This window comes from Oncorhynchus mykiss, chromosome 17, assembly GCF_013265735.2.
Source record: "Oncorhynchus mykiss isolate Arlee chromosome 17, USDA_OmykA_1.1, whole genome shotgun sequence".
NCBI lineage: Eukaryota > Metazoa > Chordata > Actinopteri > Salmoniformes > Salmonidae > Oncorhynchus > Oncorhynchus mykiss.
Genome location: NC_048581.1, coordinates 79,798,302 through 79,821,339, shown reverse-complemented (window position 1 = coordinate 79,821,339; position 23,038 = coordinate 79,798,302). Strand labels below are relative to the sequence as shown.

At 43.0% G+C, this 23,038-nt stretch overlaps 1 protein-coding gene across 4 annotated transcripts in view; it reads right to left on the bottom strand.

Moving 5' to 3' along the window:
* Positions 1-23,038, bottom strand: part of LOC110493268 (voltage-dependent calcium channel subunit alpha-2/delta-2) — a 296,498-nt gene that overhangs the window by 22,974 nt on the left and 250,486 nt on the right. For 2 of the 4 annotated variants that reach the window (XM_036948226.1, XM_036948228.1), the window contains 8 exons: positions 18,850-18,939; positions 17,930-17,995; positions 8,447-8,521; positions 7,954-8,073; positions 7,687-7,758; positions 3,724-3,795; positions 3,134-3,195; positions 2,195-2,271 (listed from right to left, as the gene is read on the bottom strand). In XM_036948226.1, coding sequence (XP_036804121.1) covers positions 2,195-2,271; positions 3,134-3,195; positions 3,724-3,795; positions 7,687-7,758; positions 7,954-8,073; positions 8,447-8,521; positions 17,930-17,995; positions 18,850-18,939 — 634 coding nt within the window. The remainder of the gene's footprint in view (positions 1-2,194; positions 2,272-3,133; positions 3,196-3,723; positions 3,796-7,686; positions 7,759-7,953; positions 8,074-8,446; positions 8,522-17,929; positions 17,996-18,849; positions 18,940-23,038) is intronic. The other 2 variants (XM_036948229.1, XM_036948227.1) reach the window with 1 other exon arrangement.

Below are 23,038 nucleotides of genomic sequence, written 5' to 3'. Positions count from 1 at the left end.
CAAGCTAACATATTAATAGTCTAACTATTAATAGTCATAATAATGTTGTAAATAGTTGATAAACTGTGGTGACATTCAGATGCACTATCATGTGGACCAATGAACTCAAATGGGACCAGCCTCAGTTATACTAATAAAACAATGGGGTTAACTTCAGTTTGTTGAACTACATTATAATGACAAACAATGCTTCATCATTACAGGTAGAGCTTTGCCTGCTCTAGTGGGAGGACAGTTAATATGGAAGACGTTCTTTTGGAACCGGTGGCGGCTCCCTCAACTCCCGTACACTGGTGTGAGAGTTAAGACATCCTTTCAGCTAAAATGACATCGCGAGACAGCAGATAGATAGAGAGAGAGAGAGAGAGGGAGGAATAAAGAGATGGTAGAGAAATAGTGAGAGAAAGGGACGCAGAGAGATGGAGAGAGGAGACAGAAGGAAAGAGAGAGAGAGGGAGGAATAAAGAGATGGTAGAGAAATAGTGAGAGAAAGGGACACAGAGAGATGGAGAGAGGAGACAGAAGGAAAGAGAGAGAGAGGGAGGAATAAAGAGATGGTAGAGAAATAGTGAGAGAAAGGGACACAGAGAGATGGAGAGAGGAGACAGAAGGAAAGAGAGAGAGAGGGATAGTAAAGTGACACAACCAGTTTAGAGAGCTATCCACAGAGGGGAGGTGTAGAGAGGACAAAATACAGAGGTTTTAACAGAGAACGTGGATAATATCTGTCTTCTTTGGGTGTTTGAAGGTGTTGTGAGTGTGACTGAAGCACCAGAGACGTGGGGGTGAGGTTGGAGACTGGAGGAGCCATCTTGAGACAGATGGGGTCTGAGCTGCAGCAGGAGTGTGGGTGAGTGGGTGGGTGTTTGGGTGGGTGGAGAGTGAGGAGGAAGAGGAGGAAGAGGAGGGTCTTGAAGGCAAGATGGGCAGGAACAGAGGCAAGCAGGCTGGGACAGGTGAGGGTGGGGTCAGCGAGGGTGGGAGGAGGTTAAGAACGTAAGGGTAGGGAACGTGGACCAATATGGAGTATACTTGCCCTTGGTGTATTGCACTGTGTGGATCCATCAGAGAGGTAGTGAGCAAGAAAAGAAAGGTTTGGGGTAGGGGGAGGGGGGTCACAGACAATATTTTATTCAATTATTATTTGAATAAAAATATTGCTTTCTCAAAAGAAAGAAACCAATTAAGTCAAACAGACGAGAAAGAAAAGAAATGAAGAACAAACACCTTTTTTGCAAGAGCAAACAAGAAACTGAACAGAATGAGAAAAATAGGAAATCAGAATGTCGAGAAACTGAAAGAAATAAGAAACGGTAAAGGACAAAACCGGCACGGTGAAAGTTAACCATGAAAACCCGAAATAGACGTAACAGAAAGAACCAGGAAAAAAGTGGAGCAACAGGGTCTGGAGAAAGAAAGCATGAGAGAGATAACAGGTGTCCCCATTCAGACCCACTGAACCCAAACTCCCACAGAGGAAGGAAGGACAGACCCTCATCATGGGCCATGGGAGTTTATCTACTGAATGATTCCAAAGCTGAATACAAAACAGCAACAAGGTACATATCTAGGGAACTCAACAGGAAGACAACTCATTACAAATCATAACAAAAACTTAACAGAAAAGAGTGAAAAGCATGCCTGTTTTCACGGGTTTGGAAACATTTAAAAAAAACATGTTTATGAACACATACGCTTCAGAATCATTGCTTGTTGGTGGAGAAGAGGCGAGAGCATTTGGCAAAGAAAATAAATAGCACAAGATCACCATTATTTTCACCTTAGTAACACAGTAAAACCACAGCTTTCACCTTTCTGCTAGTTCAGGTTTTTTCTTCAACAGTTGTGAAGAAAAAAAATCACCATAGTTAACAGCACAGTATGAAGACAAGAGGGTAGATAGAGGGGGCTGTAGATAAAGGAGGCTGTATAAGAAAAGGTTTCATTCCCAGTATATCCTTGTCACTGTCACAGGGAAGGAGAGGGGTGCAAGGAGAGAGGAGGAGAGGAGAGGAGAGGGGGGGTATAGAGTGCTCCACTCTGATCGTCCCTACGATGGTGTTCGCCGGAGACCCAGGGAGGTCCCAGGGGGGTCCCCCTTGACTTAGTAAGGGGGGCGTAAGGTCATATTTGGGAGAGAGAGAGAAAAGAGAGAGAGAGAGTGGGCTGGTGTTGGGTGTCTCCTGGTACTTACACTGCACCTGCAGGATCTGGTCACTCAGGTTAGCCTTGATGTGGTTCTCACTGTATGTGGGCAGTACCAGCCCTAGACTGGAGTGGTGAGGTAGAGGTAGACACATCAGAATCACATTATATCTGCCCTAATATATACACACACACACACACTCAAACACACACAAATACACACAGAGCCTTGAACAAACATGACATCATTCCCTAATTGGGAGGTGTGAACAACCTGCACTCACACAACAAAATAGGTTCAAATGTTCAAGCTTAATGACGAGCTTATAGAATTGAAGAGAGGGTCATTGCTCAGAAACCAAACAGCTGGCTCCCAGCCAACATAGATGCAGTAAAAATCCTCATCAGGCATTTCTAGGACTATTGAATATCATCAAATGTAATTTGCAGTGTTGCTTGGAGGAAATATCATTATAATTCAACCTCAACCGTTCAACCTAGTTTTGGAGATTAATAAAATGAAAAAAGCATGCAGTTAATTTGTGTTTAGGATCCTACTAGTGTTCTTTCGCAAGAGAAAGGAGTGTCTTAATGTTGATTCAGGTGAATAATCCACTATGTAGACAGCGGGCACATTAATAACCTGAGTGTATTCTCTAAATGTACACACACCAGTGGTTGATGACTAATGCAGGAAAGCAAGTTTCTAGATCACAGAGTTATATACCTTATTCACAGGCTCAGTTCAAGGTCAGATGATGTCACTCCTATGGTCAGATGAAAGTTGGATTTCACTCATACCTTCAGGTCCAATCTCCGTCTTACCGCCAGGGTCATAGTCATTAGCGCACACCGTTGCAAACCGTAACGAAACATTTTGTAACGAAAAATGTTTTGCAAACAAAACAAGTTTTTTATTGGGCAAGTTCAGGTGGTCCCTCCCCGTTTCGTTTACGATCCAGATGAAGGCTGGTAGTTTAGCACTCACCTGTAATCTGTGCCCTCCACTGGTGTCCAGGTATATGTCCGCATGGCCTCATCAATGTACCTCTGAAATCAGACAACAACATCAGATCACCCTGATCAGCACCAGAATCACTTCCTCAAACACAACCTGGACTACAGTACAAGTTTGAATTTTTGTCATTACTCAGTTATTCTGGATGGTGCCTGTATGGATCATGGCTAAGCCTCATATATCTGGATGGTGCCAGAATGGATCATGGCTAAGCTTCATATATCTGGATGGTGCCAGTATGGATCATGGCTAAGCCTCATATATCTGGATGGTGCCAGTATGGATCATGGCTAAGCCTCATATATCTGGATGGTGCCAGTATGGATCATGGCTAAGCCTCATATATCTGGATGGTGCCAGTATGGATCATGGCTAAGCCTCATATATCTGGATGGTGCCCGTATTGAACATGGCTAAGCCTCATATATCTGGATGGTGCCAGTATGGATCATGGCTAAGCCTCATATATCTGGATGGTGCCCGTATTGATCATGGCTAAGCCTCATATATCTGGATGGTGCCCGTATTGATCATGGCTGAGCCACATATTGATGACTTACCTCATCAACTGACTTAATTAGAGTCTTGATTTTCTTTTGCCCTGATTTGCCGTCAATCATTTCTCGACGGATCTGAGGGAGAGAGAGAAACAGACAGAACAGGAGGAAGGCAAAAAAGAGATGGAGAGTTTCATATACTTTACAGTTTTTTACAATCACTTTGGCACTAATTTCAGAACCTAGTGGTCATTTTTCAAAACTCTAGACACAAAACTCAAAACGGTCATCACTTGTAACACAGGCTGTCCAATGTTCAAAACATTGCATTGTGCATTCATATCTTTAAAGAAACCTTGCACTTGCAGAATCATTGGTTCAAATAACTAATTTATCATGAAATGCCATAGGAACATTAATTTAGATCACCCACACACAAGATACCGACAGTTTCACTGTGTAGTTGTTCGTTCAATCATTAAATATTGTAGTACAAAATATGTGATACATGTTTCATTATGGTACTACACGTAAATACATCACTGTAAAATGACTAGTGAAGAGAATACTACAGACACAGTGGAATCATTAAACAAAATCTGACATTTATTGATGAAATACAATAAAATCCCTCATAGGTTTCTTTGAATCAAAGCAAAAATAATTAGCTACAAAAAAATAAAAAAAACTACAGCAAAACATCAACTGCAGTGTTCCTCACCTGGCTTACTGTAAAAAGCAAAACAAAGGGTTGATTACTGTACTTCTACAGTGGGGCAAAAAAGTATTTAGTCAGCTACCAATTGTGCAAGTTATCCCACTTAAAAAGATGAGAGAGGCCTTTCATCATAGGTACACTTCAACTATGACAGACAAAATGAGAAAAAAAATCCAGAAAATCACATTGTAGGATTTTTAATGAATTTATTTGCAAATTATGATGGAAAATAAGTATTTGGTCACCTACAAACAAGCAAGATTTCTGGCTCTCACAGACCTGTAACTTCTTCTTTAAGATGCTCCTCTGTCCTCCACTCGTTACCTGTATTAATGGCACCTGTTTGAACTTGTTATCAGTATAAAATACACCTGTCCACAACCTCAAACAGTCACACTCCAAACTCCACTATGGCCAAGACCAAAGAGCTGTCAAAGGACACCAGAAACAAAATTGTAGACCTGCACCAGGCTGGGAAGACAATCTGCAACAGGTAAGCAGCTTGGTTCGAAGAAATCAACTGTGGGAGCAATTATTAGGAAATGGAAGACATACAGGACCACTGATAATCTCCCTCGATCTGGGGCTCCATGCAAGATCTCACCCCGTGGGGTCAAAATGATCACAAGAACGGTGAGCAAAATCCCAGAACCACATGGGGGGACCTAGTGAATGACCTGCAGAGAGATGGGACCAAAGTAACAAAGCCTACCATCAGTAACGTACTACGCCGCCAGGGACACAAATCCTGCAGTGCCAGACGTGTCCCCCTGCTTAAGCCAGTATATGTCCAGGCCCGTCTGAAGTTTGCTAGAGAGCATTTGGATGATCCAGAAGAAGATTGGGAGAATGTCATATGGTCAGATGAAACCAAAATATAACTTTTTGGTAAAAACTCAACTCGTCGTGTTTGGAGGACAAAGAGTGCTGAGTTGCATCCAAAGAACACCATACCTACTGTGAAGCATGGGGGTGGAAACATCATGCTTTGGGGCTGTTTTTCTGCAAAGGGACCAGGATGACTGATCCGTGTAAAGGAAAGAATGAATGGGGCCATGTATCGTCAGATTTTGAGTGAAAACCTCCTTCCATCAGCAAGGGCATTGAAGATGAAATGTGGCTGGGTCTTTCAGCATGACAATGATCCCAAACACACCGCCCGGGCAACGAAGGAGTGGCTTCGTAAGAAGCATTTCAAGGTCCTGGAGTGGCCTAGCCAGTCTCCAGATCTCAACCCCATAGAAAATCTTTGGAGGAAGTTGAAAGTCCGTGTTGCCCAGCAACAGCCCCAAAACATCACTGCTCTAGAGGAGATCTGCATGGAGGAATGGGCCAAAATACCAGCAACAGTGTGTGAAAACTTTGTGAAGACTTAGAGAAGACGTTTGACCTCTGTCATTGCCAACAAAGGGTATATAACAAAGTATAGAGATAAACTTTTGTTATTGACCAAATACTTATTTTCCACCTTAATTTGCAAATAAATCCATAAAATATCCTACAATGTGATTTTCTGGATTTTTTTTCTAATTTTGTCTGTCATAGTTGAAGTGTACCTATGATGAAAATTACAGGCCTCTCTCATATTTTTAAGTGGGAGAACTTGCACAATTGGTGGCTGACTAAATACTTTTTTTCCCCACTGTATATTTCCATCAATCCTGTCTTGTGGATTTGGCCATAGGTTCTCATCCACATCACAATGGATGTTTTCCTTAGCCCAAACATCTTGGGAAGAATCTTCGGGCATGGCGAATCCAGGCCTGACACTGGTCTGCCGTGATGTCATTGCATGGTGAATCCAGGCCTGACACTGGTCTGCCGTGATGTCATTGCATGGTGAATCCAGGCCTGACACTGGTCTGCCGTGATGTCATTGCATGCGTCATCCATGGCCTGGAGAAGGGTGGCTTGTTCGTGAGGGAGCCTATCATATACCTTCCACCTCCATGTGGAGAAATATTCCTCAATCGTGTTAAGGAAAGGAGAGTATGTGGGTAAGTACAGGGTGGTAAATTGTGGATGTGCTTGAAACCATGCTCTCACCATTTGAGCATGGTGGAACCTGACATTATCCCACACAATGACATAGGTCATGCCATCAGCTCTACAGACCTGATTTAGCCCATCAAGGAAGGTTACATTCGAACAGTGAATCATGTGGCTCCCTGCAACTCAGTATATAGAGTATATAGAGTAGAGAGCTTTAGTTGTTGTTCGACCTAACATTAGAAAGGGCAAGATGCGTAATCTAAGCGACTTTGACCGTGGTATGATTGTTGATGCCACACATGGTGATTCCAGCATCTCAGAAACAGCTGCCTTCCTGAGATTTTTATGCACTACAGTCTCTACAGTTTACAGAGAATGGTGCGATAAACAAAACACATTCAGTGAGCGGCAGTTCTGTGGGAAAAAAACACCTTGTTAATGAGAGAGGTCAGAGGAGAATGTCCAGACTCATTCAAGCTAACAGAAAGGCCACAAATGCTCAAATAACAGCTGTTTAAAACAGTGGTGTGCAGAAGGGCATCTCTTAATGTACAACACCATGAATAATTCAGGCTGTTGTGGAGGCAAAAGGGGGCCCTACCCAGTACTAGATAGGTGTACCTAATAAAGTGGGTGTACAATAATGTCAAATCTGAAAACATGGTCTGGAAAAGTGGTACATGGGACCATAGAAACAGTGTCTGATAAAGAATGATGATGACATATCACATCCATAGATAATATAGTCCAATTGGTTCATGTTCCACGGTAATTGGTGTCAATGGATCTCGTTATCCTGAAACTTTCATGATCTAAACATGGAATATTGTTTGTCAGTTTCCATAAAAATATGCATTAAGAGTAATGCAACAGTACCTTATCATTTTGAGCAGTTGTATCAATTGATAGTTAGATCATTGTAATGAAATGAATAGACAGTCATCTCAGATGTAATGTGTGAATTGCATTTCGAAATGGTAATACTTTCATGTTAAGTTGTGTCATTTTGAACAGGTGATTTTAGTTCAATAAACAAATGAAATTAGCTTTATGTGTATTGTATCCAAGCAATTGTAAAAAGTGTTAAGAGTTTGGAAAAATTTGCATGATCATCGGTTGTGAGTTTTGTGTCTAGAGTTTGGAAAAATTACATCAAGGTTCCGAAATTAGTGCCAAAGGGATTGTAAAAAACTGTAACAAAAATGAACTGTGACATTTGATTCAACGGTTTGGTCATTGAACCACTGTCACACAGCTGTAGTAACTATGACAATGTTAGAGATGTGTGGGTGTTTAGTTGTCTGAACTGTATTTACCTCCTCCTTTTTACTGTCCTCTAGCTCAGCATCCAGGAAGTCCAGGGTGACAGGTTCTCTGAAGTTAATGATCTGAGTGACAGACAGGCAGCCAATCAGACAGACGGAATAATACCAGTATCTGGGTAGAAAAGTCAAGAAAAAGTCAGAACAGAGGAATACTAATGATGTAGAAAAAGAGTCAGGAGGAGTCAGGAGGAAAATCTGGGACATAGAAATAGAATGAAGCCTGTTCTATTCATTCTATTACTATGGTCTGGGTCCTACCTTAGGTTGCAGGATGGGATGCATAGAGGACAGTCTTGATCCTACCTTAGGTTGCAGGTTGGGGTGCAGGAGCAAATAGCCATTTTGGTCGATCGCAAAGGTGTATCCATTGGCTCCAAGCTGTAGGGAGAGAAACAAGACTTAGAACCACTGCTTCTGTGTTGTGTGTGTGTGTGTGTGTGTGTGTGTGTGTGTGTGTGTGTGTGTGTGTGTGTGTGTGTGTGTGTGTGTGTGTGTGTGTGTGTGTGTGCGTGTGTGTGTGTGCCTGTGTGTCTGTGTGTGTGTGCGTGCGTGTGTTTGTGTCTATGCATCTGTGTATGTGTGTGTGTGTGTGTGTCAGTGTGTGTTTGTGTGCGTCCGTGTATGTGTGTGTCTGTGTGTGTGTGTGTGTGTGTGTGTGTGTGTGTGTGTGTGTGTGTGTGTGTGTGTGTGTGTGTGTGTGTGTGTGTGTGTGTGTGTGTGTGTATGCATCTGTGTGTGTGTCTGTGTGTACCCTGTATGTTGGTGTCTTCCTCTTAATTTCGTTGATTGCAACATCCACCCCCATGACACCAAGGACAAGCTGCGTCTGTATAAAAACATTCCAGTTAATGGTTCCTGATCAACTATATGAGCATCTACACACACACACACACACACACACACACACACACACACACACACACACACACACACACACACACACACAGGGGCGTTAGACTGACTGCTGAAAAGCTGTCCTCACCATCTGTGATTTATTACCATGTGTACATCTGATTAATCGATATCTACACCTTATGCCAGCTGATTAATGTATATCTGCACCCTGGAACTGAATCAATTTGTCATACTGACATAGGATCTTAATTTTAGCCAGTTTGTTACAGCAGGAAAATAATCCTGCAGCAACAGGAAATGTGAATTATTATGTGGAATCTTTTGTAGGGGTTCATACATTTTTTTGTAAGGGAAAATCAAGAAGGCAGTTACAAACTTCAGAAGCCTTTTTCATTCCCCAAATACACTCGTTTTACATTTCCTGCATTACCAGGAAAGTTGTCCTGCAACATTGTGATCAGATTAAGATATTACATCTGTAGCAGCATCAAATGAAATCAAATGTTATTTGTCACGTGCCGAATACAACAGGTGTTGCACTTACTGTGAAATGCTTACTTACAAGTCCTTAACCAATAATGCAGTTCAAGAAATACAGTGCCTTGCGAAAGTATTCGGCCCCCTTGAACTTTGCGACCTTTTGCCACATTTCAGGCTTCAAACATAAAGATATAAAACTGTATTTTTTTGTGAAGAATCAACAACACAATCATGAAGTGGAACGACATTTATTGGATATTTCAAACTTTTTTAACAAATCAAAAACTGAAAAATTGGGTGTGCAAAATTATTCAGCCCCTTTACTTTCAGTGCAGCAAACTCTCTCCAGAAGTTCAGTGAGGATCTCTGAATGATCCAATGTTGACCTAAATGACTAATGATGATAAATACAATCCACCTGTGTGTAATCAAGTCTCCGTATAAATGCACCTGCACTGTGGTGATCTCAGAGGTCCGTTAAAAGCGCAGAGAGCATCATGAAGAACAAGGAACACACCAGGCAGGTCCGAGATACTGTTGTGAAGAAGTTTAAAGCCGGATTTGGATACAAAAAGATTTCCCAAGCTTTAAACATCCCAAGGAGCACTGTGCAAGCGATAATATTGAAATGGAAGGAGTATCAGACCACTGCAAATCTACCAAGACCTGGCCATCCCTCTAAACTTTCAGCTCATACAAGGAGAAGACTGATCAGAGATGCAGCCAAGAGGCCCATGATCACTCTGGATGAACTGCATCACTCTGGATGAACTCTACAGCTGAGGTGGGAGACTCTGTCCATAGGACAACAATCAGTCGTATATTGCACAAATCTGGCCTTTATGGAAGAGTGGCAAGAAGAAAGCCATTTCTTAAAGATATCCATAAAAAGTGTTGTTTAAAGTTTGCCACAAGCCACCTGGGAGACACACCAAACATGTGGAAGAAGGTGCTCTGGTCAGATGAAACCAAAATTGAACTTTTTGGCAACAATGCAAAACGTTATGTTTGGCGTAAAAGCAACACAGCTGAACACCCCATCCCCACTGTCAAACATGGTGGTGGCAGCATCATGGTTTGGGCCTGCTTTTCTTCAGCAGGGACAGGGAAGATGGTTAAAATTGATGGGAAGATGGATGGAGCCAAATACAGGACCATTCTTGAAGAAAACCTGATGGAGTCTGCAAAAGACCTGAGACTGGGACGGAGATTTGTCTTCCAACAAGACAATGATCCAAAACATAAAGCAAAATCTACAATGGAATGGTTCAAAAATAAACATATTCAGGTGTTAGAATGGCCAAGTCAAAGTCCAGACCTGAATCCAATCGAGAATCTGTGGAAAGAACTGAAAACTGCTGTTCACAAATGCTCTCCATCCAACCTCACTGAGCTCGAGCTGTTTTGCAAGGAGGAATGGGAAAAAAATTCAGTCTCTCGATGTGCAAAACTGATAGAGACATACCCCAAGCGACTTAAAGCTGTAATCGCAGCAAAAGGTGGCGCTACAAAGTATTAACTTAAGGGGGCTGAATAATTTTGCACGCCCAATTTTTCAGTTTTTGATTTGTTAAAAAAGTTTGAAATATCCAATAAATGTCGTTCCACTTCATGATTGTGTCCCACTTGTTGTTGATTCTTCACAAAAAAATACAGTTTTATATCTTTATGTTTGAAGCCTGAAATGTGGCAAAAGGTCGCAAAGTTCAAGGGGGCCGAATACTTTCACAAGGCACTGTATAGTTAAGAAAATATTTACTAAATAAACTAAAGTAAAACATAAAATAAAAAGTAACACAATAAAAAAACTATTATGTAAATTATCCGGTCGGCCATTTGATTAATTGTCCAGCAGTCTTATGGCTTGGGGGTAGAAGGTGTTAAGGAGCCTTTTGGACCTACACTTGGCGCTCCAGTACTGCTTTTTGTGCGGTAGCAGAGAGAAGAGTCTATGATTTGGGTGACTGGGCCTTCCTCTGACACCGCCTAGTATATAGGTCCTGGATGGCAAGAACCTTGGCCCCAGTGATGTACTGGGACGTACTCACTACCCTCTGTAGCGCCTTACGGTCAGATGCCGAGCAGTTGCCATACCAGGCGCTGATGCAACCGGTCAGGACGCTCTCAATGGTGCAGATGTGGCAGATGTTTTGTTACCTACCCTTACCACCTGGGGGCGGCCCATCAGGAAGTCCAGGATCCAGTTGCAAAGGGAGGTGTTTAGTCCCAGGGTACTTAGCTTAGTGATGATATTTGTGGGCACTATGGCGCTGTGCTGTAGTCAATGACAGTATTCTCACATAGGTGTTCCTTTTGTCCAGGTGGGAAATGTCAGTGTGGAGTGCGTTTGAGATTGCGTCATCTGTGGATCTGTTGGGGCGGTATGCGAATTGAAGTGGGTCTAGGGTTTCCAGGATGATGGTGTTGATGTGAGCCATGACCAGCCTTTTAAAGCACTTCATGGCTACCGACGTGAGTGCCACTGGTCGGTAGTCATTTAGGCAGGTTCAGTCGCTTTCTTGGGCACAGGGACTATGGTGGTCTGCTTGAAACATGTTGGCATTACAGACTCGGTTAGGGACTGGTTGAAAATGTCACACCAACAAGAAGAAGAGACTTGCTTGGGCCAAGAAACCCGAGCAATGGACATTAGATCAGTGGAAATCTGTGTCCTTTGGTCTGATGAGTCCAAATTTGAGATTTTTGGTTCTAACCGCTGTGTCTTTGTGAGACACAGAGTAGGTGAACAGATGATCTCTGCATGTGTGGTTCCCACTGTGAAGTATGGAGGAGGAGGTGTGATTGCGTGGGGGTGCTTTGCTGGTAACACTGTCTGTGATTTATTTAGAATTCAAGGCACACTTAACCAGCATGACTACCACAGCATTCTGCAGCGATACGCTTAGTGGGACTATCATTTGTTCTCAACAGGACAATGACCCAAAACACACCTCCTGGCTGTGTAAGGGCCATTGTATTACATTTGCAATCACAACAAATGATCTCCTCAGACTCCAATCAAGGATCATCAAAAGCCATGCGATACATTCTCGGACAACCCAAAGATTCCTAGATGCCCTTGCAGACACCATCCACCTACCCAAGGACGTCAGAGTACAACCATCTGTTAACCACCTAACTGAGGAACTTAATTTAAGAGATTTCCATACCCAACTATAACATTTTCCGTCAAGATAGAGCTGCCAAAGGGGGAGGAGTTGCAGTCTACTGCAGAGATAGCCTGCAAAGTAATGTCATACTTTCCAGGTCCATACCCAAACAGTTCGAACTACTAATTTTAAAAATTACTCTCTCCAGAAATAAGCCTCTCACTGTTGCCGCCTGCTACCAACCCCCCTCAGCTCCCAGCTGTGCCCTGGACACCATTTGTGAATTGATCACCCCCCATCTAGCTTCAGAGTTTGTTCTGTTAGGTGACCTAAACTGGGATATGCTTAACACCCCGGCAGTCCTACAATCTAAGCTAGATGCCCTCAAATCTCACACAAATCATCAAGGAACCCACCAGGTCCAACCCTAAATCTGTAAACAAGGGCACCCTCATAGACATCATCCTGACCAACTGGCCCTCCTAATACACCTCCGCTGTCTTCAACCAGGATCTCAGCGATCACTGCCTCATTGCCTGTATCCGCTACGGAGCCGCAGTCAAACGACCACCCCTCATCACTGTCAAACGCTCCCTAAAACACTTCTGTGAGCAGGCATTTCTAATCGACCTGGCCCGGGTATCCTGGAAGGATATTGACCTCATCCCGTCAGTTGAGGATGCCTGGTCATTCTTTAAAAGTAACTTCCTCACCATTTTAGATAAGCATGCTCCATTCAAAAAATGCAGAACTAAGAACAGTTATAGCCCTTGGTTCACTCCAGACCTGACTGCCCTCGACCAGCACAAAAACATCCTGCAATAGCATTGAATAGTCCCCGCGATATGCAACTGTTCAGGGAGGTCAGGAACCAGTACACGCAGTCAGTAAAGCAAAGGCCAGCTTCTTCAGGCAGAAATTTGCATCCTGTAGCTCTAACTCCCAAAAGTTCTGGGACACTGTGAAGTCCATGGAGAACAAGAGCACCTTCTCCCAGCTGCCCACTGCACTGAGGCTAGGTAACACGGTCACCACCGATAAATCAATGATTATCGAAAACTTCAACAAGCATTTCTCAACGGCTGGCCATGCCTTCCAGAAAGAGCTGCAAAACCTGGACCCGTACAAATCAGCTGGGCTTGACAATTTGGACCCTCTATTTCTGAAACTATCCGCCGCCATTGTCGCAACCCCTATTACCAGCCTGTTCAACCTCTCTTTCATATCGTCTGAGATCCCCAAGGATTGGAAAGCTGCCGCAGTCTTCAAAGGGGGAGACACCCTGGACCCAAACTGTTACAGACCTATATCCATCCTGCCCTGCCTATCTAAGGTCTTCGAAAGCCAAGTCAACAAACAGGTCACTGACCATCTCGAATCCCACCGTACCTACTCCTCTGTGCAATCTGGTTTCCGAGCCGGTCACGGGTGCACCTCAGCCACGCTCAAGGTACTAAACGATATCTTAACCGCCATCGATAAAAGACAGTACTGTGCAGCCGTCTTCATCGACCTTGCCAAGGCTTTCGACTCTGTCAATCACCATATTCTTATCGGCAGACTCAGTAGCCTCGGTTTTTCTGAGGACTGCCTTGCCTGGTTCACCAACTACTTTGCAGACAGAGTTCAGTGTGTCAAATCGGAGGGCATGCTGTCCGGTCCTCTGGCAGTCTCTATGGGGGTGCCACAGGGTTCAATTCTCGGGCCGACTCTTTTCTCTGTATATATCAATGATGTTGCTCTTGCTGCGGGTGATTCCCTGATCCACCTCTACGCAGACGACACCATTCTATATACTTCCGGCCCGTCCTTGGACACTGTGCTATCTAACCTACAAACGAGCTTCAATGCCATACAACACTCCTTCCGTGGCCTCCAACTGCTCTTGAACGCTAGTAAAACCAAATGCATGCTTTTCAACCGTTCGCTGCCTGCACCCGCACGCCTGACTAGCATCACCACCCTGGATGGTTCCGACCTTGAATATGTGGACATCTATAAGTACCTAGGTGTCTGGCTAGACTGTAAACTCTCCTTCCAGACTCATATCAAACATCTCCAATTGAAAATCAAATCTAGAGTCGGCTTTCTATTCCGCAACAAAGCCTCCTTCACTCACGCCGCCAAACTTACCCTAGTAAAACTGACTATCCTACCGATCCTCGACTTCGGCAATGTCATCTACAAAATTGCTTCCAACACTCTACTCAGCAAACTGGATGCAGTTTATCACAGTGCCATCCATTTTGTCACTAAAGCACCTTATACCACCCACCACTGCGACCTGTATGCTCTAGTCGGCTGGCCCTCGCTACATATTCGTCGCCAGACCCACTGGCTCCAGGTCATCTACAAGTCCATGCTAGGTAAAGCTCCTCCTTATCTCAGTTCACTGGTCACGATGGCAACACCCACCGGTAGCACGCGCTCCAGCAGGTGTATCTCACTGATCATCCCTAAAGCCAACACCTCATTTGGCCGCCTTTCGTTCCAGTTCTCTGCTGCCTGTGACTGGAACGAAGTGCAAAAATCGCTGAAGTTGGAGACTTTTATCTCCCTCACCAACTTCAAACATCTGCTATCTGAGCAGCTAACCGATTGCTGCAGCTGTACATAGTCTATCGGTAAATAGCCCACCCATTTTTACCTACCTCATCCCCATACTGTTTTTATTTATTTACTTTTCTGCTCTTTTGCACACCAATATCTCTACCTGTACATGACCATCTGATCATTTATCACTCCAGTGTTAATCTGCAAAATTTTAATTATTCGCCTACCTCCTCATGCCTTTTGCACACAATGTATATAGACTCTTTTTTTCTACTGTGTTATTGACTTGTTAATTGTTTAATCCATGTGTAACTCTGTGTTGTCTGTTCACACTGCTATGCTTTATCTTGGCCAGGTCACAGTTGCAAATGAGAACTTGTTCTCAACTAGCCTACCTGGTTAAATAAAGGTGAAATAAAAAATAAATAAAAAATAAATGGAAAACTCAGCCAACTGTATATTATCTGTGATGTCAATCAGCCACAACTCGGTGAAACATCAGATATATAAAAAAAAAAATGATGTCCTGTTGGTAAGATAGTCTCGAACGGATATCATCTAATTTATTCTCCAGTGATTGCAAGTTGGCCAATAGAACGGATGATAAAAGGGGGTTACCCACTCGCCAATTCATTCTCGCAAGGCACCCCGGTCTCCGCCCCCTATATTTACGTATTTTCTTCATGCAAATGACAGGGATTTGGGCCTGGTCTCAGAGAAGCAGTATATCCTTTGTGTCGGACTCATAAAAAAAAAAAAATCTTTGTCCAGTTCGAGGTGAGTAATCGCTCTTCTGATATCCAGAAGCACTTTTCGACCATAGGAGACGGTAGCAGCAACATTATGTACAAAATAAGTTACAAACAATGTGAAAAAAAACCACAAAATAGCACAGTTGTTAAGAGCCCATAAAACGGCATCCATCCCCTCCAGTATCATTGTCCTAATGTTATGTGTGATTATCTCAAGAGTCAATATTTTCCATTCGATTTGAATAGTTGATTCAATGGGAGCTAACAAACAGAAGATGTACATGTACAGTACACTGAAGCCTGATTCACAATACAGGGAGCCAAACCAAAGCGAGCTGTACTGGGCTGGCCTGGTGATGCATCCACCATAGTTGCTGGAACCATGCTCGAAAGAAAACATTCAAGCCAGCACTACCCAGCTAGCACATTTGGTTCCTTGGAAGTTGTGGGAATGTACGTTTTTGGTTTCCCATTGGTTCTAGGAACAAAGCCATGAGTTTCCTGACCGGTAAAACAGAACGGAGGTGAAAATTTCACCTGTTCTGGGAACATACATTTTTAAGTTACAGGGAGATTTTACTATGGTTCGCTGAAAGTTCTATGGTTAATTTTGAGGTTTTTGAATAACTTCCTTAAAACTTTCACTGAATGTTTCAATAAGAATTTTAAAAACACTGCTAGCTTAGTTTAACTGTTTTCAACTCCAAGCACAGATAAGACACATGGACATTCATTATAGAAATGAATCATGCAAACACATACATTTTTTTATTAGTGAGATTCAAACCTACGATCTTCTGTTCTCTATCCACGGAATTAGTCCACTCTGCCCCACCACAATGTGTTTTAACAAAGCTTTTTAGTTTATTAAAAAATACCCCATTTCTATTTAACTAGGCAAGTCAGTTATTAAGAACAAATTCTTATTTATAATGACAGCCTAGGAACAGTGGGGTAGCTGCCTTCTTTAGGGGTAGAACAACATATTTTTACCTTGTCAGCTCAGGGATTCGATCTAGCAATCTTCTGGTTATTGGCCCAACGCTCTAACCACTAGGCTACCTGCTGCCCCAGAAGCATTCATTAACATCAACTGAGGCCAATTAGTGGGCATGGTCAACACACCGGAACACACTCAACGAGAGAGAGTGTTTTGTTGACACTGAAAACAGAATGTATCTCTTTTTAACATTAAAAGTTGCAAATGTTTTATTTTATTTTTTTATTTTACCTACCCCCTTTTCATGGTATCCAATTGTTAGTAGTTACTATCTTGTCTCATCGCTACAACTCCCGTACAGGCTCGGGAGAGACGAAGGTCGAAAGCCATGCATCCTCCGAAAGACAACCCGCACTGCTTCTTAACACAGCGCGCATCCAACCCGGAAGCCAGCCGCACCATTGTGTCGGAGGAAACACTGTGCACCTGGCGACCTGGTTAGCGTGCACTGCACCCGGCCCGCCACAGGAGTCACTAGTGCTCAATGAGACCAGGATATCTCCACTGGCCAAACCCTCCCTAACCCAGACGACGCTAGGCCAATTGTGTGTCGCCCCATGGGTCTCCCGGTCGCAGCCGGCTGTGACAGAGCCTTGGCACGAACCCAGAGTCTCTGGTGGCACAGCTAGCAATGCGATGCCCTAGACCACTGCACCACCCAGGAGGCCCTTGCAAATGTTTTCTGGTGGTTTTTATTAAACGTTTTATTAATGTTCTGAAAACATGACTTTAAATAAAACCATGAGGAAACCTGTAGGAAACATGCTGAAGTACTGAAATTCCCACAGAATAACATTGTTTCTTAACGTTCTCTGAACTAGTTGAGAACATTCCCAATGTCAAACCATTTGGAGTACGTTCCTAGAACATTAACAAAAATGTTACCATGTTTGAACTTTTAGGAAACATTCTGTTAAAGTAATGAAATACCAAGAAAATAATGTTATTTTGTCAAGTTCCTTAAATGTGTTGAGAATGTTCCAGAGCCAAGCAACTATCCTGCACCATTCCCCGAATGTTGTGGAAAGGTTGTATGCTAAATAACCATTGGACAACCACACTCTCATCAAGCTCTAAGAAAAATATGGTTCTCAAAGCTGCTGGGCCTGTTGCTACCTCAGGAGGTCAGTGTTGCCCTGCGGTCGGTCGGTGCACCAGGATGGTAGGATGCCATTAGACATGACTGATGGCCAACATTAGGGAGTTATAGACACAGAAGGGACTGTTGTGAAGTCAGGATTCCTGTTGTTTTACAATGATGCAAATCAGTTTGCTCTGAAATGGGAAATCTGTATCTAAGTTATGGCTCAGTACCGATGCAATATCTGTTTATGTATTGATTCGTGTTCCTCAAAGAGCCACAGAAGACAGAAATACTTTCTCTAATGGCCCTGAGACCATTTGAAAATGAACTGTGCAATAACAAGTCTATTCATTTGTTAATCAGTGTAAACCCTGAGCTTCATGCTCCTGCTGATATTTACCTGAGAATTTGCATCAGCGGTGAGGTTGAAGACTGGCATGGTCCCAGTTATGACCAGACCCAGACCCTGAACACACAAACATCAACGTCTCAGTATATGGGACTTCAGAAGGTTGTGTTAGCATCTATATAATGTTTTAAACATTTGTATCACGTTCCTGATATCCAATTGGTAGTTACAGTCTTGTCTCATCGCTGCAACTCCCGTATGGACTCGGCAAAGGTTGCGTCTTCCGAAACACAACCCAACCAAGGCATACTGTTTCTTGACACAATGCCCACTTAACCCAGAAGCCAGCCTCACCAATTAGAGGAAACACTGTACACCTGGTGACCGTGTCAACATGCACTGCACCCGCCCCCCCACAGGAGTCACTAGTGCGCGATGGGACAAGGACATCCCTGCCGGCCAAACTCTCCCCAACACGGACGACACTGGGCCATGGGCCTCCCGGTTGCAAACCCAGAATCCCTAGTGGCACAGCTAGCACTGCAGTGCCTTAGACCACTGCGCCACTCAGGAGGCCTTATATGATGTTTTTTAATCTAAAACATAGCTATGTTATAGGTAGGACTCAAAGTAGAAGTTTGTAAGCCACTAAAAGGGTTTCAGTTTTTGGCTAGTAAACTGCATTACAATGTTTTTAGTATTAAAACAGAAATGAATTAAATCAAATGAAATCAAATGTAATTTGTCACATGCGCCGAATACAGCAGGTGTAGAAGGGAAATGCCTACTTACAAGCCCTTAACCAACAATGCAGTTTTAAGAACAAAAAGTTAAACAATAAAATAACAATAAAAAAAGCCATATATAGCAATAATAGATTATAAACAGATAGATAATACAGTACATTACAGTAATGTACTGTAACGTGACACTTGTGTAGCTACTCATCAGTGGGATAGTTTGTGGCTTACCAGAGCATCCTGGTAGACATTGGTCCATTGGACCTGCTTGGCCTTGGGCCCAGCCAGCACCATGGGCCGACCCAGCACATCCAGGTACTCCTGAGACAAGGAGGAGAACACACACATCAGAGAAATGACAAACACACACACCATATATTGCTTTATAAACTGGGTGGTTAGAGCCCTGAATTGATTGGCTGACAGCCGTAGTACATCAGACCGTATACCATATACTTATAAGTCATCTCAGTGTCATATAAACCTGAGGGCCAACAGTAGAAGCAGCCCAGGCCTGTGAAGCAGTAAAGCCTGTGGATAGTCTTTAGACATTTAGGGCCATTATTCATCAATATGAAGCAGCTACTAAAAACACATTAGGAGTGTCAGAGGCACGTGGCACAAGCATGCCAATCTCCCACTGTTTCTCTGTGTTAACCACAGCAGTGTGACAACACCTGTCTGTGTTAACCACAGCAGTGTATAAAAACATCTCTGTGTTAACCACAGTAGTGTACAGTATAAACATCTCTCTTGTTAACCACAGCAGTGTATAAAAACCTCTCTGTGTTAACCACAGTAGTGTACAGTATAAAAACCTCTCTATGTTAACCACAGTAGTGTATAAAAACCTCTCTGTGTTAACCACAGTAGTGTATAAAAACCTCTCTGTGTTAACCACAGTAGTGTACAGTATAAACACCTCTCTGTGTTAACCACAGTAGTGTATAAAAACCTCTCTGTCTTAACCACAGTAGTGTACAGTATAAACACCTCTCTGTGTTAACCACAGTAGTGTATAAAAACCTCTCTGTGTTAACCACAGTAGTGTACAGTATAAACATCTCTCTGTGTTAACCACAGCAGTGTGACAACACCTGTCTGTGTTAACCACAGCAGTGTATAAAAACCTCTCTGTGTTAACCACAGCAGTGTGACAACACCTGTCTGTGTTAACCACAGCAGTGTATAAAAACCTCTCTGTGTTAACCACAGTAGTGTATAAAAACCTCTCTGTGTTAACCACAGTAGTGTATAAAAACCTCTCTGTGTTAACCACAGTAGTGTATAAAAACCTCTCTGTGTTAACCACATCAGTGTATAAAAACCTCTCTGTGTTAACCACAGCAGTGTATAAAAACCTCTCTGTGTTAACCACAGTAGTGTATAAAAACCTCTCTGTGTTAACCACAGCAGTGTATAAAAACCTCTCTGTGTTAACCACAGTAGTGTATAAAAACCTCTCTGTGTTAACCACAGCAGTGTATAAAAACCTCTGTGTTAACCACAGTAGTGTACAGTATAAACATCTCTCTGTGTTAACCACAGCAGTGTGACAACACCTGTCTGTGTTAACCACAGCAGTGTATAAAAACCTCTCTGTGTTAACCACAGTAGTGTACAGTATAAACATCTATCTTGTTAACCACAGTAGTGTACAGTATAAACATATCTCTGTGTTAACCACAGCAGTGTGACAACACCTGTCTGTGTTAACCACAGCAGTGTATAAAAACCTCTCTGTGTTAACCACAGTAGTGTACAGTATAAACATCTATCTTGTTAACCACAGCAGTGTATAAAAACCTCTCTGTGTTAACCACAGTAGTGCACAGTATAAACATCTCTCTGTGTTAACCACAGTAGTGTACAGTATAAACATCTCTCTTGTTAACCACAGCAGTGTATAAACACCTCTCTATGTTAACCACAGTAGTGTACAGTATAAACATCTCTCTGTGTTAACCACAGTAGTGTACAGTATAAACATCTCTCTGTGTTAACCACAGTAGTGCACAGTATAAACATCTCTCTGTTAACCACAGTAGTGCACAGTATAAGCATCTCTCTTGTTAACCACAGTAGTGCACAGTATAAACATCTCTTTGTGTTAACCCCAGTAGTGCACAGTATAAACATCTCTCTGTGTTAACCACAGTAGTGCACAGTATAAACATCTCTCTGTGTTAACCACAGTAGTGCACAGTATAAACATATCTCTGTGTTAACCACAGTAGTGTACAGTATAAACATCTCTCTGTGTTAACCACAGTAGTGCACAATATAAACATATCTTTGTGTTAACCCCAGTAGTGCACAGTATAAACATCTCTCTGTGTTAACCACAGTAGTGTACAGTATAAACATCTCTCTGTGTTAACCACAGTAGTGTACAGTATAAACATCTCTCTGTGTTAACCACAGTAGTGTACAGTATAAACATCTCTCTGTGTTAACCACAGTAGTGTACAGTATAAACATTTCTCTGTGTTAACCACAGTAGTGCACAATATAAACATCTCTTTGTGTTAACCCCAGTAGTGCACAGTTTAAACATCTCTCTGTGTTAACCACAGTAGTGCACAGTATAAACATCTCTCTGTGTTAACCACAGTAGTGCACAGTATAAACATCTCTCTGTGTTAACCACAGTAGTGCACAGTATAAACCACAGCAGTAGGTTAATTTTATCGATTCAAAACGTCAAAGATGTTTTTGGAATAATTTATTGATCCATGGAATGCTGTTATTGGGTATTGGGGGAAATCAGCGACTGTGTGACAGGGATCAGATCGGCCAAATCTGATAAGGAAACCTTCGGACCTTGGGAGTTTGATCCTAGATGTCAGTGGAACGTCTTAGTCCCTGCTGTTTCTGTTCAAATTGATCATCAGAAAACAACAGGCTTTGGTGACCGCTTCACCAACTCCAATATATCTCAATTGTGGGTGAGGAATTCAGGAAGATTCAACCCTAATCCAACTAAAGATCTAGGTAGTTAAACTGCGCTGATCACGTGTACAAAATAGGGAGTTAAAGCCAATTCACGCTTGATCCGAAAATGTGGTCTAAGGCACTGTATGGAGGGTGTGACGAAATTGCGGAGCCTCTGGAGGCACGCAGAGGCCAAATCGAGCCCTGTACCGGGTTGCGGTGCGCCTCCCAAATGCAGATGCTCCGTATAGCTCCGCATTGACATGATTGGTTGACGGTAGGTGAGGGAGGGAGGTCCTGTATAAACACAAACTCACTTCCTTGATAACTTCCTTCACAACAGCTCTGCGCTGCTCCACGAAGTGCAAGAAGTACAGTATGAATGCCCTGAATTCTGCTGAGACTGTATCACTGTAAATGTTGCATGGTCAATGCAGACGTCGGATTGACCATGCAGCGCCTTTTACTATGCAAAAGAGGTCTTATTCACATCGTCAGTAAATAATGCCCCTTTTACATAATGGTATATTCGATTATAGCACCACTCGAACCCTAACCAGAACAGTCTATGTATCCATCTTACACTCAAGGAGGGTCGCCCAGTGTGAACACACACAGAACAGTGCTGTTTTAGTGTTGTGCCTTTGACCGTTTGTTATTCATGGCCTGAACACTGAGGTGCTGACAGGCGTAACCTATTCTATTATCATCTCACTAAAACTCTCGTTTAACGCTCTCGCCACAGGGAGATATTTCATCAGGATGATGACAGGCAGACCTTTTCACAGGATATAGGGGAAATGTTACACCTGACTAGAACAATTTAGCGAACATAAAAGTCAGCCAGAAAAAAAGGCTGAGGAGGTCCAAGGGAAACAGAGCAACACGTAGGTAGAGGCCAGGGTCCAGGGTCCAGGGTCCAGGGGCCAGGGTCCAAGCTTACCGTTCTATGGGTTATTGCGTTGCTACAACCAGGGACTACTTTACATGCCTGGCCCAGGCCAACCAACTAGCATCCTGTCTGTTTGTCCAACTACACTGTGAAACACAGGCTGCATCAGCTATGTGTTACTAAGTACACTGTGAAACACAGGCTGCATCAGCTATGTGTGTGTGTGTGGGGGTAGTGTAATGGAGGGACTAGAGGAGGGGTGGATTAGGCAACACAGCAGATCTGAAAGCCTCTGTCTCACTGAGACCTGCTAGAAGACAGAAGTGAGCTCTCTCTCCCTGTGACTTCCTCTCTATTCTTCTAGAAGACAGAAGTGAGCTCTATCTCTCCCTGTGACTTCCTCTCCATTCTTCTAGAAGACAGAAGTGAGCTCTATCTCTCCCTGTGACTTCCTCTCTATTCTTCTAGAAGACAGAAGTGAGCTCTATCTCTCCCTGTGACTTCCTCTCCATTCTTCTAGAAGACAGAAGTGAGCTCTATCTCTCCCTGTGACTTCCTCTCTATTCTTCTAGAAGACAGAAGTGAGCTCTATCT